The sequence below is a fragment of the Hyla sarda genome, chromosome 10 (assembly GCF_029499605.1).
Source record: "Hyla sarda isolate aHylSar1 chromosome 10, aHylSar1.hap1, whole genome shotgun sequence".
Classification (NCBI taxonomy): Eukaryota; Metazoa; Chordata; class Amphibia; order Anura; family Hylidae; genus Hyla; species Hyla sarda.
In genome coordinates, this window is record NC_079198.1 from 23,940,273 (window position 1) to 23,956,804 (window position 16,532).

The following is a 16,532-nucleotide window of genomic DNA, read 5'->3' on the forward strand; positions in this document are numbered from 1 at the left end:
TTAACATAGAAATGCACAGGGTTCATACAGTAATGTTCATGTCCTGTACAAACCCTATTAATTTCTATGTCCTCTTTATGGGGCTAATGAACACCCCATGAAAAAACAGAAAGACCTGCACCCTCCGAAGGCAGAGCAGGGGGAGGGGAGATGAGGGGGGCGTGTATGTCCTCTCTTCCTGCTCTGCCCTCTGCCCAGCTCTAACTTCGGAAATCTTCGGAGAGCTGACAGGAGAGGCGAAAGCAAGTCTGCACGGGGTGCAGATTTGCACCTTACACAAGCAATTCTAAATAATTCAATATCCCCATCACGCCCTGTACACTTTATAAACTATGGGGGGGAAATAAAGCATGCAATACCCTGCTTCACAAATCGTGCACCCGCTGGTACTTAGCCCTTATTGTGCGTCTTCAGCCGGACTTGCTTATATAACTTCCAAGCCACGCCCTACTTTAAGCCACGTCCACCGAAATTATTGGCAGGAAAATCCCTTAGCCGCTTGACTCCGGTCGGCTCATTAAAGTAAATGGAGTCACGGGCTGATTCGGCAGGGGTACGGGAGCGCCCGGTTTGCCCCTCCCCCCCGCCGGATCCGGCACCCGTATGTACAAAACGTGGTGTGAATGCAGCCAAACAGCATAAGGGATAAATAACACTACACTTTTATAGTAGTTATAAATGTGGCGATAGCTATTATGTGTGGAATATGGGGCTTTATTGGTAAATGGATATTTGTAATTTTTTTATTATTGTCCCCTTAGGAGCCTATAAGCTCACTCAGTACTACACTGACAGCTGGGAGACCCTCCCTGTGGCTGGGCCTTACAGGCTTCCATAGCTGGCAGACTCGTAAACCTGTGTTCTAATGTTTCCTTTCAGATTGTAGAAAACTGAGGTGTTGCAGATTTACTGAGCAGCGGCACAACTTTCCTCTTCCCCGCTCTGTGCCTCCAAAATTTTCAGAGCGAGAAGGTGTGTTAAATGAAAATGGGGCTCAAAGGTCAAAGATATTTGGTTTAAAATAATAATTAATATTTATTAATATAGAATAATAGATTAAATAGGGAATGTACAGGGCCCTTGTACTCCCCTAAATAATTTTAATTAATACAAAATTATAAGATGTAATAAAAACAACAATAAATATATCAACTATAAAAATATTCTACGACTTGAGCCTGTAATATCAATATAGCAATCTAATAATCAATATAATTATGTGGAACAACGATTCTCAATGCAAATGTTCATTCAATTGTTCCTGTTCTCAGTGATCTTCAATATAAGGCAGATACAGTGTAGCAGCTACAGATACACAGTTAATCAATTGATGTAATGAAAATGTATCTTTCCAGACAGTGATAACCCGATCCAACAGATGCAATGTAGCGCTTGGTGATCAGTAGCAACAGTCAATCAAGATCACTCCTTATAGATCTCTGTGTATATCACACATTAAAAAGTCATATTAAATTAGCCAATTTGCAATATGCTCCATAAAATGCTCACCACTCCCGGGGTACCACGGATCTCCCTTATGTGTAGTCCTGTATGCCGGCTGTATAGGATCTTTCGCCAGGTTCCTTGCCTCAGTCAGGGATCGCACTGCTGGAGTCTCGGCCAACTCCTAAGAAAGCAGCACTTGGTGGTGGGCACCGTTTGGGGGGACTGCAGCGCTGTCAAGCGGAGTCCCTTAGTCTGACCAGCTGGGAATGGTGGCGGTCAGCAGGCACAAAGTCCTTATCGTAAATGGCCCGATCGGCTTCTTACTTGCAATTACCGTATATACTCGAGTATAAGCCGAGTTTTTCAGCACGATTTTTCGTGCTGAAAACACCCCCCTCGGCTTATACTCGAGTGAACTCTCCACCCGCAGTGGTCTTCAACCTGCGGACCTCCAGAGGTTTCAAAACTACAACTCCCAGCAAGCCCGGGCAGCCATCGGCTGTCCGGGCTTGCTGGGAGTTGTAGTTTTGAAACCTCTGGAGGTCCGCAGGTTGAAGACCACTGCGGCCTTCGACATCATCCAGCCCCCTCTCACCCCCTTTAGTTCTGTACAGTACTCGCCTCCGCTCTGCGCTGGTCCGGCGCTGCAGGACTGTCCGGTGAGGAGGTCGTCCGGTGGGATAGTGGTTCCGGGCTGCCATCTTCACCGGGGAGGCCTCTTCTCCGCGCTTCGGGCCCGGCCCCAGAATAGTCACGTTGCCTTGACGACGACGCAGAGGTACGTTCATTACCAATGTCCTTCTGCGTCATCGTCAAGGCAACGTCTCTATTCTGGGCCCGAAGCGCGGAGAAGAGGCGCCCCCGGTGAAGATAGCAGCCCGGAACCACTATCCCACCGGACGACCTCCCCACCGGACAGTCCTGCAGCACCGGACCAGCGCCGAGCGGAGGCGAGTACTGTACAGAACTAAAGGGGGTGAGAGGGGGCTGGATGATGTCGAAGGCCGCAGTGGCTGCCCGGGCTTGCTGGGAGTTGTAGTTTTGAAACCTCTGGAGGTCCGCAGGTTGAAGACCACTGAGGGCGGATAGTTCACAAGGGGATGATGAAGGGGGGTGGGGATGATGACAAGGGGATGATGACAAGAGGATGATGACAAGAGGATGATGACAAGGGGATGATGAAGGGGGTGTGGGATGATGACAAGGGGATGATGACAAGGGGATGATGAAGGGGGGGGGTGTGGGATGATGACAGGGTGATGATGATGAGGGTCTGAATGATGACAGGGGGGGGATGATGTATTTCCCACCCTAGGCTTATACTCGAGTCAATAACTTTTCCTGGGATTTTGGGGTGAAATTAGGGGCCTCGGCTTATATTCGGGTCGGCTTATACTCGAGTATATACGGTAATATAACGGCTGTATGCGGTATACAAAGTGAATAACCCGGCGGCGTTCCTCGTGCACAGGTCGTACGCTCGGGAGATGCCGCACTGTAATAGATAGATGTCTTGGATCTGTCGGATGATCACTGTTAATGTCAGGCAAGTGCTATATATTGTCAGGCTCAAGAGAGAGAAGGTGTGCTTGTAATCAGCAAATTGGCAACATCTCACCATTTTCTAATATCTTGCAAAAACTTTTAGAACACCAGCTCCAAAGCATGTACGTCATGGTGCGTTGAGTTACTGCTCACGTCATATTCTACACTGTGTAAACACAGCGTTTAATAGAATTCGGACAATTCCTATAAGGGGTTACCAACTAAGGCCTCTTCACATTGCCATCGGACTCCGCTGACAGTAGCGGATAAAAAAAAGTATAGCGAATAAAAAAAAAATGGTGCACGCTCTATTTTTTCTCTCTGCTAAAATCCTGTAAAATTACCGGGTCACCGGTGGACCCCATGCAAGTGAATGGGGGCCGTCGGGACCCAGCAGTAGTCATTTGCATATGACCCATTTCATGGTCTGATTGGCTAAAAAAAAAAAAGAGCTAATCGGACCCTTAACTGGTTGGATGCATATGGCAGTGTGAACCAAGCCTTACTCTTAATCTGCTTGTCACTTAGACAGATGGCATTTAGGGTGAGGCCGGACATATCAGCCAAAATCCACAACAGCACTAGTTATAGGCAGGTTTCTGCCTGTTACCTGCAAAAATTGTGCAGCCAAACATAATCCTTGACTAACTCCACTGCTTTTCTTTATGCAGCTTTGTTGCAAAGCGCCTTTATTGTAGATGCCAGGCTTGACCTCACCCTTATTTTAAAACCTTGAAATATGAGTCTTGCCACGTCTAAGTATATGCACCCATAACATATTATCAGAGACTTCCAAGGAGAAGGCTGCCAAGCTTCACCAGTAAAGAAAGTCTTTTCTGGAAACTGGATCATAGCTTATCTGTGGTTTGATAAGGATTTCACAGTAATCTCACAGAATACAGTAGTCCCTCAAGTTACAATATTAGTTGGTTCCAGGACGACCATTGTATGTTCAAACCTTTGTATGTTGAGACCAGAACTCTGTGGAAACCTGGTAATTGGTTCTGAAGCCCCAAAATGTCATCCAAAAATAGGAAAAAGTGAGGATTAAAGAAAAATAAGTAGATAACTAATATAGATAAAGCAAATCCTTACATATGAAAGTAATAAAGATCTACTGGGAGCTGTAAATCACTGTCTATATAGAGGACAGGAGCTTCTTCAGGGTCCTGTACAGAACACAATGTCCGAAAAAGTAAAGGAGCCGCCTTCACCTCGTGTCCAAAGGAGCAGCTATCCCTGGTCCAGAACATGTAGTACCACCCTGTACTGTAGGGGGCGCTACCAGACACCAGTCTGTGCATGCACTTCAGTAATACAGGGGTTTTACCAGTGAAATGTCCATTCTGATTGGTCGGTTCTTCCAGCTATTGACTTGTTTCACAGATCTGGAGTGTTTGTACATTGTATGTTGAGTCTGGTTTCAAGTTACAATGGTCCAGAAAAGACCATTGTGTCTTGAAAATATTGTATGTTGAGGCCATTGTAAGTTGAGGGATCACTGTACTTAAGAAGCCATTTTCAGTAGTTGTGTTATTTTATCTTAACAGGAATGCCTTGATGGATTCACCCAAGCTGCAGAAAGTGAGTTTGGTTGCCTTATGGCTGGAGGGAAAGTGGTCGCAGCCACAGAGAAGTGGTGGAGGCTGGCATCTCAGGATGTAATGCTGCTGTGTTGGTTGGTGGCCTCCTTGTCTCCTCATTCTTCACGGGATTACCCTGTCTACCTGCCTCAGGGCAGCCCCACAGTGAGTGCTTTGTGGTGAAGTGTTATAAACCCTTATTTTGCATTAAATAAAAAAATTGTACCCATTAGGGTAAGTTTTCATGTCTTGGAATTGCTACAGAATTGCACTGAAAAAATCTGCAGTGGCATATAGTATTAGGCAAGGCAGTGTTTTCCAACCAGGGTGCCTCCAGCTGTTCCAAAATGACATCTCCCAGCATGCCCGGACAGCCAAAGGCTGCATGGCTCACCATCTCTTTGTGTTCTGCATGGCTCACCATCTCTTTGTGTTCTGCATGGCTCACCATCTCTTTGTGTTCTGCATGGCTCACCATCTCTTTGTGTTCTGCATGGCCCGCCATCTCTGTGTGTTCTGCATGGCTCACCATCTCTGTGTGTTCTGCATGGCCCGCCATCTCTTTTTGTTCTACATGGCCCGCCATCTCTGTGTGTTCTGCATGGCTCGCCATCTCTGTGTGTTCTGCATGGCCTGCCATCTGTGTGTGTTCTGCATGGCCTGCCATCTGTGTGTTCTGCATGGCTCGCCATCTCTGTGTGTTCTGCATGGCCCGCCATCTCTGTGTGTTCTGCATGGTTTGCCATCTCTGTGTGTTCTGCATGGTTTGCCATCTCTGTGTGTTCTGCATGGTTTGCCATCTCTGTGTGTTCTGCATGGCTCGCCATCTCTGTGTGTTCTGCATGGCCCGCCATCTCTGTGTGTTCTGCATGGTTTGCCATCTCTGTGTGTTCTGCATGGTTTGCCATCTCTGTGTGTTCTGCATGGCTCGCCATCTCTGTGTGTTCTGCATGGCCCGCCATCTCTGTGTTTTTCATGGCCCGCCATCTCTGTGTGTTCTGCATGGCTCGCCATTTGTGTGTTCTGCATGGCTCGCCATTTGTGTGTTCTGCATGGCTCGCCATCTCTGTGTGTTCTACATGGCTCGCCATCTCTGTGTGTTCTACATGGCCCGCCATCTCTGTGTGTTCTGCATGGCCCGCCATCTCTGTGTGTTCTTCATGGCCCACCATCTCTGTGTGTTCTGCATGGCTCGCCATCTCTGTGTGTACTACATGGCTCGCCATCTCTGTGTGTTCTACATGGCTCGCCATCTCTGTGTGTTCTACATGGCCCGCCATCTCTGTGTGTACTACATGGCTCGCCATCTCTGTGTGTTCTACATGGCTCGCCATCTCTGTGTGTTCTACATGGCTCGCCATCTTTGTGTGTTCTGCATGGCTCGCCATCTCTGTGTGTGTTCTGCATGGCTCGCCATCTCTGTGTGTGTTCTGCATGGCTCGCCATCTCTGTGTGTTCTGCATGGCTCGCCATCTCTGTGTGTTCTACATGGCTCGCCATCTCTGTGTGTTCTACATGGCTCGCCATCTCTGTGTGTTCTACATGGCTCGCCATCTCTGTGTGTTCTGCATGGCTCGCCCTCTCTGTGTGTTCTGCATGGCTCGCCATCTCTGTGTGTTCTGCATGGCTCGCCATCTCTGTGTGTTCTACATGGCTCGCCATCTCTGTGTGTTCTGCATGGCTCGTCATCTCATTGTGTTCTACATGGCCCGCCATCTCTTTGTGTTTTGCGTGGCTCGCCATCTCTGTGTGTTCTGCATGGCTCGCCATCTCATTGTGTTCTACATGGCCTGCCATCTCTTTGTGTTTTGCGTGGCTCGCCATCTCATTGTGTTCTACATGGCTCGCCACTTTCTTGTGTACACATTCAGTGGCTTATGATGTCTGTATACGTTAAGGCCCTTTTGTGTATATTACACAACTGCCACCATATTACATCATGTGGTCAAAGATAGCACAGGTTTTCATTGTTATATGATCAGCATCATATTGGGAACTTTTTTGTTTTGTAGACTCTGTGACACTTAAACGGAAGTTTTTTTGTCCAGATTATTGTAATTGCTCCTAAATATTGCTGTTTTGCCACTTGTTATAATGTTATTCTTGTTACACTTGAAATTTTTCAGGTTCCTCACAGACTGCTCACCTTTCAGTTGGTTCCCGGGGTAGATGTGTGTGTACTTTGCGGTCCCAGTCCATCTTTACAAAAGGTGGAGTCAGAGGTAATGGCCCAGATTTTACACAGCATTTCAATTCTAAAATATTATTTCCCTACACTGTTCTGGAGAGTGCTGTATCGGGAAGAAGCCAAAAGGCCACTCTGTTTTACTGCATGCTGCTTGCCCCTTCATGCCCAGGATAGATAACGTTTCCAGAGATCAGATCACCACTGACCACACATTTATCTCAATGAAATTCTGTAGTGAGTCTGCAGTGGTATTAAAAGGGTACTCCACTGGAAAAAAATTTCTTTAAATCAACTGGTGCCACAAAGTTAAACAGATTTGTAAATGACAACAATAAAAGAATGCAGCATTCACTCACCGCGACAACGGCATCAACGTTCCCGGCTGGAGGGGATCGTGAGTCGGCGTCTTCAGGACTTCAGGAGCGCTCAGAGGCTACAACCGGTTTGTTTCATGCGCTGCTGCGCGCTTCGTCTGGCCTATCCCTACCCTGGGATAGGCGGGACGAAGCGTGCAACAGCGCGTGAAACAAACCGGGTGTAGCCTCTGAGCGCTCCTGAAGGCGCCGACCGCGATCCCCTCCAGCCGGGATTGTTGATGCTGTTGTTGCAGTGAGTGAATGCTGCATTCTTTTATTGTTATATATTGATACTTTATCTAGTCGCATGCACCCCGCAGGTATTACGGAGTAACTGGACCCTGACAACTGCAGCAGACCCCTAATACTGGTACCACCATTATACAGAGTTGCTCTCCTTCTGTTCTTTTTCTTTATTGTGTGAGATTTGTAAATTACTTCTATTAAAAAAAATCTTAATCCTTCCAGTACTTATCAGCTGCTGTATACTAAAGAGGAAGTTCTTTTCTTTCATTTCCTTTCTGTCTAACCACAAGTGCTCTCTGCTGACACCTCTGTCCATGTCAGGAACTGTCCAAAGCAAAAGGTTTGCAGAATCGGCTATGTTTTACATAGCTCCGATTTACCCCGCACCCTTCTTAAATAAAACACTGCCAGATAAAATGAGGGCACTATGCTTTGACATTAAAGGGGGTACTCCACCCCTAGACATCCATAGGATAGGGGATAAGATGTCTGATCGCGGGGGTCCTGCCCTTGGGGATCCTCACGATATCTTCTGCGGCACCCCAAACATCTGGTGCACGGAGTGAACTCCGCTCCGTGCCGGATGACTGGCGATGCGGGGCGGAGGCTCGTGACCTCACAGCCATGCCCCTCCCATAGACTTGCATTGAGGGGGTGTGGCCGTGATGTCACGAGCCTCTGTCACTGCACCTGACACTCTAAACAAACGCCGGGTGCACAAGGGATCGTTTGGATAAGGGATAAGATGTCTAGGGGTGGAGTACCCCTTTAAGGTTCATTGTATTTGATGCTTTGCACAGCACATACAAAACACTTGTCACAAAACACTTATTTTCTAATCTAATGTCCTTTTAATATGTCAAATTTTTTCATCGGTCTGTGTGTTCACTGATCAGGAGAAGGAGTGGGGAGAAGCACGTAGCTGCACGCTTCACTGCTCACAGAAGACGGGCTCTGTAGACTTATTATGGAATTCATCTCCTGCAGTGCACCTTCCCAGCTCATTCTAAGGATGAGTAGGGGCCTGAACACCTAGATCTGACAGATCAAAGCTTTTGTCATGTCAAACGTTTTTTCAAATGCCATTTTAAAGTGGTATTCCGTTAAACATTTTTATTTACGCTGGGACCAGGCTGGAAATGAGAAAAAAAATAATAATCCTCGCCGTGCCTGGCGGAATTGCTGCTGACATCACAGTTGTGCATGCGACACTCCAGCCAATTACTGACTTTAGTGATCATGTGTCATAAGTATATTCAAGGCCACTGATTGGCTGCATCATTACATGTGACTTCATTGCACTACGCTAAGCAAGGGACAGAAGAGTAGTGACTGCACTGGAGCAGTAGATTAATTTTGACTGACAAAGTCTCAGCCTGCATGAAAATATTATAAAGTAAGGGGAAAAATGCCTTTAAAGCTACAGCGTCACTACAAATAAGATAAATTTATGTAAGAAGAAATTTTTTTTCAACCAAAAATGCATTTAACCTCTTAAGGACTAAGGATGTACCGTTACGACCTGAATCCGCTCCCGTTCTATAATGCGAGGCCACAGCGGGTCGGGCCCGGCACCTAGCAACCCTTTAAACGCGGCGTTCAAAGTTGATTGCCACGTCTAAAGTGAAACAAAACTACCCCCGGCTAGCTCAGCAGGCTGTTCGGGATCGCAGCGGTGAAATAGCGGCATCCCGAACAGCTGTAGGACAGGAGGAGGGGGTCCCTTACTTTGCCTCCTGTTGTCAGATCGCCGATTGACTGCTCAGTGCCTGAGATCAAGGCATGAGCAGTCAAGCGGCAGAATCATTGATCAATGGTTTCCTACGAGAAACCATTGATCAATGTAAAAGTTGAGTGTGTGCAGTGTTATAGGTCCCTATGAGGGCTATAACATTGCAAAAATAAAGTGAAAAAAAAAAAAGTGACTAAAGATCATTTAACCCCTTCCCTAATAAAAGTTTGAATCACCCCCCTTTTCCCATAAAAAAAACAAAAACTGTGTAAATAAAAATAAACATAAATGGTATCGCCACGTGAGGAAATTTCCGAATTATAAAAATATATTGTCAATTAAACAGCCTGGTCAATGGCGTGCGCGCAAAAAAATTCCAAAGTAATTCCAAATAGTGTATTTTTGGTCACTTTTTATATCTTAAAAAAATGAATAAAATGCGATCAAAAAGTCCAATCAATACAAAAGTGGTACCGCTAAAAACTTCAGATCAAGGCGCAAAAAAATAGCCCTCATACTGCCCCATACGCGGAAAAATAAAAAAGTTATAGGGGTCAGAAAATGACAATTTTAAACGTATACATTTTCCTGCATGAAGTTATGATTTTTTCCAGAAGTGCGACAAAATCAAACCTATATAAGTAGGGGATCATTTTAACCATATGGACCTACAGAATAAAAATAAGGTGTCATTTTTTACCGAAAAATGTACTGCGTAGAAACGGAAGCCCCCAAAAGTTACAAAATGGTGTTTTTTCTTCAATTTTGTTGCACAATGATTTTTCTCTCATTTCGTCGTAGATTTTTGGGTAAAATGACTGATGTCATTACAAAGCAGAATTGGTGGCGCAAAAAATAAGCCATCAAATGTATTTTTAAGTGCAAAATTGAAAGAGTTATGATTTTCTAAAGGTAGGGAGGAAAAAATAATAGTGCAAAAACGGAAAAACCCCTGGTCCTTAAAGGGGTATTCCAGGAAAAAACTTTTTTATAAATATCAACTGGCTCCAGAAAGTTAAACAGATTTGTAAATTACTTCTATTAAAAAAATCTTAATCCTTTCAGTACTTATGAGCTTCGGAAGTTAAGGTTGTTCTTTTCTGTCTAAGTCCTCTCTGATGACACGTGTCTCGGGAAACGCCCAGTTTAGAAGAGGTTTGCTATGGGAATTTGCTTCTAAACTGGGCGTTTCCCAAAACACGTGTCACCAGAGAGCACTTAGACAGAAAAGAACAACCTTAACTTCAGAAACTCATAAGTACTGAATGGATTAAGATTTTTTAATAGAAGTCATTTACAAATCTGTTTAACTTTCTGGAGCCAGTTGATATATAAAAAAAAAAAGGTTTTTTCCTGGATAACCCCTTTAAGGGGTTAATCCGCAGCATGTGTTTAATGTAATCTTCATTGAACAACAGTATAGACCAGTGGTCTCCAACCTGCAGACCTCCAGATGTTGCAAAACTACAACTCCCATTATGCCCGGACAGCCATTGGCTGTCCGGGCATACTGGGAGTTGTAGTTTTGCAACATCTGGAGGTCTGCAGGTCGGAGACCACTGGTATAGACCAAGGAGCCTGAGGAATTAAATGGCTATAAACATAAGATAGCTGCCAGCTTTCAGCTCTAACTATTCCCAAACTACATGTTCTGCTCTGCCAAACCTGTTCTGTATATTATTAAAGTAAGAGGGTAGATAACTATCTAACAGAGTGATCTGGCATCACCTCTCTCCAAAGAAAACAATAGGATTGTTCTATTAATATCCAATTTGTTCTTTATCATTGGACGGTCTAGCAGCCCTCGAGGCTACAAGATTACTTATGAAGTCTGCAGACACCTGCTGAATCAGATTGGATCCTCCTTTCCTAATCCCATCCAGATAGAAAACCTTCATTTATTCTTATAAAGCATTACATTGAAGGGGTTTCCCCCACTAAAATCCTTTATCATCTGTCCACAGGATAAGTGATAAATGTGTGATAGCTGTGGGTCGGAGCACCAGGACCCCCTACAATCTCAACAACGGACGTCTCCGAGTGCCCCTTGTGAACAGGGCCACAGTGCGCTTTCATTATGCCACTCTGTCCGAGAGAGATCTTCGCCAGTGGCACTCGCACAAGCGCCATTCTCAAGACTGCAGAGGACCCCCCCAAAGTTAGAGCCACAGGGATCAAACAATTATCACTTATTCTGTGGATATTTACAGATTTTGCACAATTCACTTATTATACAATATATCTCCCAATTCTCCATAAAGGAAAGTGCTGACAATCAAAAAAGTCTTAGCGTCTGGATTTTAAAGGGGTACTCCGGTGGAAAGCATTTTATTATTTTTATTTTTTTTTAAATGAACTGGTGCCAGTAAGTTAAACAGATTTGTAAATTATCTTAAACGGGTATTCCAGGCAAAAACATCTTATCGAAAGGATAGGGGATAAGATGTCTGATCGCGGGGGGGCCCGCTGCTGGGACTCCCCGTGATCTCCCTGCAGCAGCCCACATTCTATGCGTAGCTGCGTCTGCAGTTTCAGAAACCACCGGGCTCCTGAGCCGGGGATGTGACGTCACGCCACGCCCCCTCCATTCATGTTTATGGAAGGGTGCGTTGTGGCCGTTACGCCCCCTCCCATAGAAATGAATGGAGGGGGCGTGGCGTGACTTCACGTCCCCGTCTTGGAAGCCCGGCGGTTTCCGAAACTGCAGACGCAGCTACGCATAGAATGTGGGCTGCTGCAGGGAGATTGCGGGGAGTCCCAGCAGCGGGCTCCCACTGATCAGACATCTTATCCCCTATCCTTTTGGATAGAGGATAAAATGTTTTTGCCCGGAATACCCCTTTAATCCTTCCTTTACTTATCAGCTGCTGTATGCTCCACAGGAAGCTCTTTTCTTTCTGAATTTATTTTCTGTCTGAGCACAGTGCTCTCTGCTGACACCTCTGTCCATGTCAGGAACTGTCCAGAGCAGGAGAAAATCCCCATAGAAAACCTATGCTCTGGACAGTTCCTGACACGGACAGAGGTGTCAGCAGAGAGCACTGTGGTCAGACAGAAAATAAATCCAAAAGGAAAAGAATTTCCTCTGTAGTATACAGCAGCTGATAAGTACTGGAAGGATTAAGATTTTTAAATGGAAGTAATATAGAAGTTGATTTAAAAAAAAAAAAATCACTGGAGTACCCCTTTAACAGGAGTAAATAGAGTGAGAAATAGTGGTAGCTAGCAGTTCTGTGATAGGTGTAACCAAGAAATGGAATTTCACGGTAATGGCCATGTAACAAAGCATTTGACATATTGATGAGACATATGAAAAGTTATGGCCGGTCTGGGTTTGCCAGAAAAAGTGTGTGGTTAGCATATTCTCTCCCACCTCTATGTCACGTGACCTAAACGGACTTACAAGGTAAGACTATGGGACCATACAGGAGAGGAGAGGTGCGCATAGGTCGGGGTCTGGACACTCAGACCCCGACTGGTAAAAATAATTAACATGTCCCTAGGACACGTCAGATACACGCGATCTCCTGCATGTCTCTCCGGCTCTGCTCGTGCACAGAGTGGGGGTAGGCACGCACCCTCCATGCATCTCTATGGGAGAGCCGAATCACTGTACTCGGATATCTCTGGCTCTCCCATAGAGATACATGGAAGGGGTGTGTTGTTCACCGCTTCATGCCTTGGTCGACACAGCTCTGTGCATGGGGAGAGCCAGGGCGCCAGGCAGGAGATCAGACAGTTTGGATAGGGGATACATTTTCCTAAACTCGACTACTTCTTAAAGGGGTACTCCGCCCCTAGACATCTTATCCCCTATCCTTTGGATAGGGGATAAGATGTCTGATCGCAGGGGTACCGCCTCTGGGGACTCCCGCGATCTCAGCTGCGGCACCCCAGACCGAACTTTGCTCCGTGCCGGATGACTGACGATGCGGGGCGGAGGCTCATGATGTTACCCCTTTAACTACCATAATTGTATGAAGCATTGTGGTCCTGACTTAACGTTCTTTGTTCTCTCCCGGTGTAGTTGGTGGAAAGGTTTTGGAAACCAGTTGTGGATCCACTAAAATCCTGTTTAAGAGTACAGCTAAGATCATTTCCGGCCTCAGTCCCTCTTCATCATGGGATTGTGGGGTAAGTGTCATTGTCATCTATTCTTTTCACCATGACCTAGTAAAACTGCTTTAGGGTTCATTCACACATCCCGTATAAGCTGCGTATTTGCTGCTGCAGATTTATGCTGTTAAATCAATATAAATGGTTAAACCTCATCAAATAAGGTCTCATGTGAATGAGCCCTCTGGGGATCTATTTCTCAGTACTAATCACTAATCACATGAAGAATATTTAGAATAAGTCATCGATGTCCAAAAACTGGATGAATAAAACTTTATTAGTTCCTTTCATTTCTTAAACAACAGTGTATTGTTCTGTCACCAGAATGGCAAGTTTCAGAATGACGTTTCTATTTGCAGAGCTAAGGGAAATGTTCTCTTCAAAGGAAACTGATTTTACAAGCGCATGACAAATGTTCTAACCTACATAAAAATTATATGATGCCAAGGGGTGTGTTTTTCTTCCTGAAGAACTTGAACAACCAAAAATGTTTGCACGTATTATGACAAACTGTACATGCATATTGCAGAAAGTGAATCTTTTGACAGAGGTGGTTGTCTCAGCCTATAGCCTTATAAAGTATGGTCCCATATAATGCTACTGCATCTAAAACCTATAGCTATCATCCACCATGAGAAAAAGACGGAACAAAAACGGTGTGTGAACATAGCCCAAGGTCTTAATTTGATTATTTACACATTATTGTGGTTGCCCAGTATGGGAGATGTTGGCCTGTACCCTTGCTGCCCTGTCAGGCAGCCTCCTTCAGTGTCCCCTTGCACCTGTTTCCCCCCTGTACATATGTTCTGTAGTGTACTGTATTATAAAATGTGTTGAGTCTTTAAGAATTTTGTTATGTGATTGTTACCCAGGAGGTATCAGTGACCAGGTGATCCCAAGAGTGACCTATGGGCTCCCTGCTAGTCTCTCCCATATAAGCCCTGGGTGGAGGTAGCTTCCTTCTTCTTGCTCTCTTGGAGCTTAGAGCTCTTGCTTCCTGCTGAGGTCCAGAGTGTTGGAGACCTCAAAGGCAAGTCCTGCAGCCACCATCAATTCAAGTAAGCTAAAGTCACAGCTTTATGAGTCAAGTAAAGTCAGTCCCTGTTATCTGTCAAGTCAGCATGGTCTGCATTCAATTGTCCAGTCTTACTACAAGTCCCAGCAAGCCATTAAGGTCTCTGCGTCACTGGTCACCTGCTTGGGCCCTGGCTGAACTGTAAAGACTTTACCAACTGTCTACCCTCAGTAAAGCTACCGTTGTGCGTAACTTGGCGGCGGAGTCTTTATTGCCCCCCGTGCCTAGCCCAGGATCCAGCAGTATACCTTTGGGTGGTTATAGGTAGGGATCGACCGATTATCGTTATGGCCGATATTATCGGCCGATAATCACGATTTTGGGCATTATCGGTATCGGCAATTATCTTGCCGATAAGCAGATAATGCCCCGCACCGCCCCCACCGCACCGCGACCGCCACCCCCTCGACCCGCCGCACCGCACCCACGACCCGCCGCACCGCGTTGCACCCCCATCCGTGATGCTAGGTGGTATACCGGTATGGATTTTTGCCCATACCGCTATACCGTCGGGCCCCTCCCCCACCCTCCCGAGTCAATAAAAAAATTAAACTTACCCGTAATGGGGGTGGTCCGGGCCATCCATCCTTCCTGTAGTGTCCGGGGGCATTCCGGGTGAAGAGTGAACCGGTCCGGGCTGTCCTTCTTCTCCCACGGTCTTCTTCTCCACTCTGGGCAGGCTCCGGCCTAGTACGCTGCATAGACGCCGCTACGCCGTGACGTCAGGTGCGTCGCTGTGCACGGGCGTCACTGCGCAGCGGCGTTTATGCAGCGTACTAGGCCGGAGCCTGCCCGGAGTGGAGAAAATGACCCCCGGAGAAGAAGGACAGCCCGGACCGGAGGACCACCCTCCAACCGGAATGCCCCCGGACACTACAGGAAGGATGGATGGCCCACACCACCCTGACAGGCAGGTGGAGAGAAGCGGGTGGTGGCGGCGGGGGCCTATGGCCCCGCAAAAGCCACTGCAGATCATTGATTTAAAGCGCCCGCTTTAAATCAATGATCTGCAGCGGTGTCGCAGGGGGTTAAATAGCCGATAACTAATACCGGAATATCGGTATAAGTTATCGGCCCTAACCTGCACCGATTATCAGTATCGGCCCTAAAAAAACGATATCGGTCGATCCCTAGTTATAGGCTAAACCACGCCCTGGCGTTAAGGGGTTAAGGCCATCTGCCCCTAGGGTGACAACATCTGCCCTGCACCACACACCCCACCACCACAACTTTTGGCATCGCGAACAGGATATGGGTATGCGCCTCATGCCACAAGTCCTCCCCTAGTCTGAACTGTGTCCAATATTGTCTGCAAAAACCGCATGCCGATGCGATTTAAGTCTGTGCCAAAAATGTTATGGTCTTTGCAAATGAAAAGTGGTTTACTTGTGGCGCTTGTGAAATAGACGGGGAAGTGAAGAAAAGTACTGTGTCAACCATGTGCAAGATTTGGTCTGAATCTATGTTAGGTTGCCAAGTATTGCCTGTACCTGCAAGGGTTAAAGATGTGCCGGAGAAGTGCGCAAAAATGTCCCACGCTGGTCACCGGTCCCGCCCCTGGGTATGGAAACCATGTTGCTGTATCCATGCCGAAGTGGAACTGTGAAGATCCGCCCCTTGTTGCCGGGGGGAGTGGAAGCGCTGCACCACTGACGCACTTCTGGCCGGCGGCCATTTTCCCAAAGCCCTGCATAAAAGAAACAGCGCTGCCGGATCCTCACAGTTTGCCGTAAGTCAGTCAGAGGAGCAACATGGCCGAAAAGGCAAGTCCCAAGATGGCGCCGTAGGCCCGGAAAGTTGCCACGGCGCAAATGTTTCAGGACCTGGCAGATCGTTTACAGCGTATCTCCCTCGGGCAAAAGAGGCTACCAAGTCCCGCTGCCCGAGGACGATGGAGACTGGCCACCAACCCTGGAGGAGGGAACGCCAGCATCTTCTTGTGCATCATCGCAGGTGAGGCTGCCCCCTCACCACCGGACTTAGGGGTCCTGGGCCAAAATTCACACCAAGGAGTCAGAAGTGAGTACCCTGGCTGAGACCACGTTCTCTACCCCTCCTTCTACCCCTAGCCCAGAATAAACCCCCTGTACATATGTTCTGCAGTGTATTGTATTGTAAAATGTGTTGTATCTTTAAGAGTTATGTCAAGTGATTGTTACCCGGGAGGTATCCGTGACCAGGTGACCCCAACAGTGACCGATGGGCTTCCTGCTAGTCTCCCCCATATAAGCCCTGGGTGGAGCTA

The 16,532-nt window shown here is 46.7% G+C and overlaps 1 protein-coding gene across 4 annotated transcripts in view; it reads left to right on the forward strand.

The window, feature by feature from the left end:
- Positions 1 to 16,532, forward strand: part of FUZ (fuzzy planar cell polarity protein) — a 101,364-nt gene that overhangs the window by 34,750 nt on the left and 50,082 nt on the right. For all 4 annotated transcript variants that reach the window (XM_056541998.1, XM_056541995.1, XM_056541996.1 and 1 more), the window contains exons 6-8: positions 4,542 to 4,739; positions 6,701 to 6,796; positions 13,124 to 13,230. In XM_056541998.1, the coding sequence (XP_056397973.1) occupies positions 4,542 to 4,739; positions 6,701 to 6,796; positions 13,124 to 13,230 (401 nt within the window). The remainder of the gene's footprint in view (positions 1 to 4,541; positions 4,740 to 6,700; positions 6,797 to 13,123; positions 13,231 to 16,532) is intronic.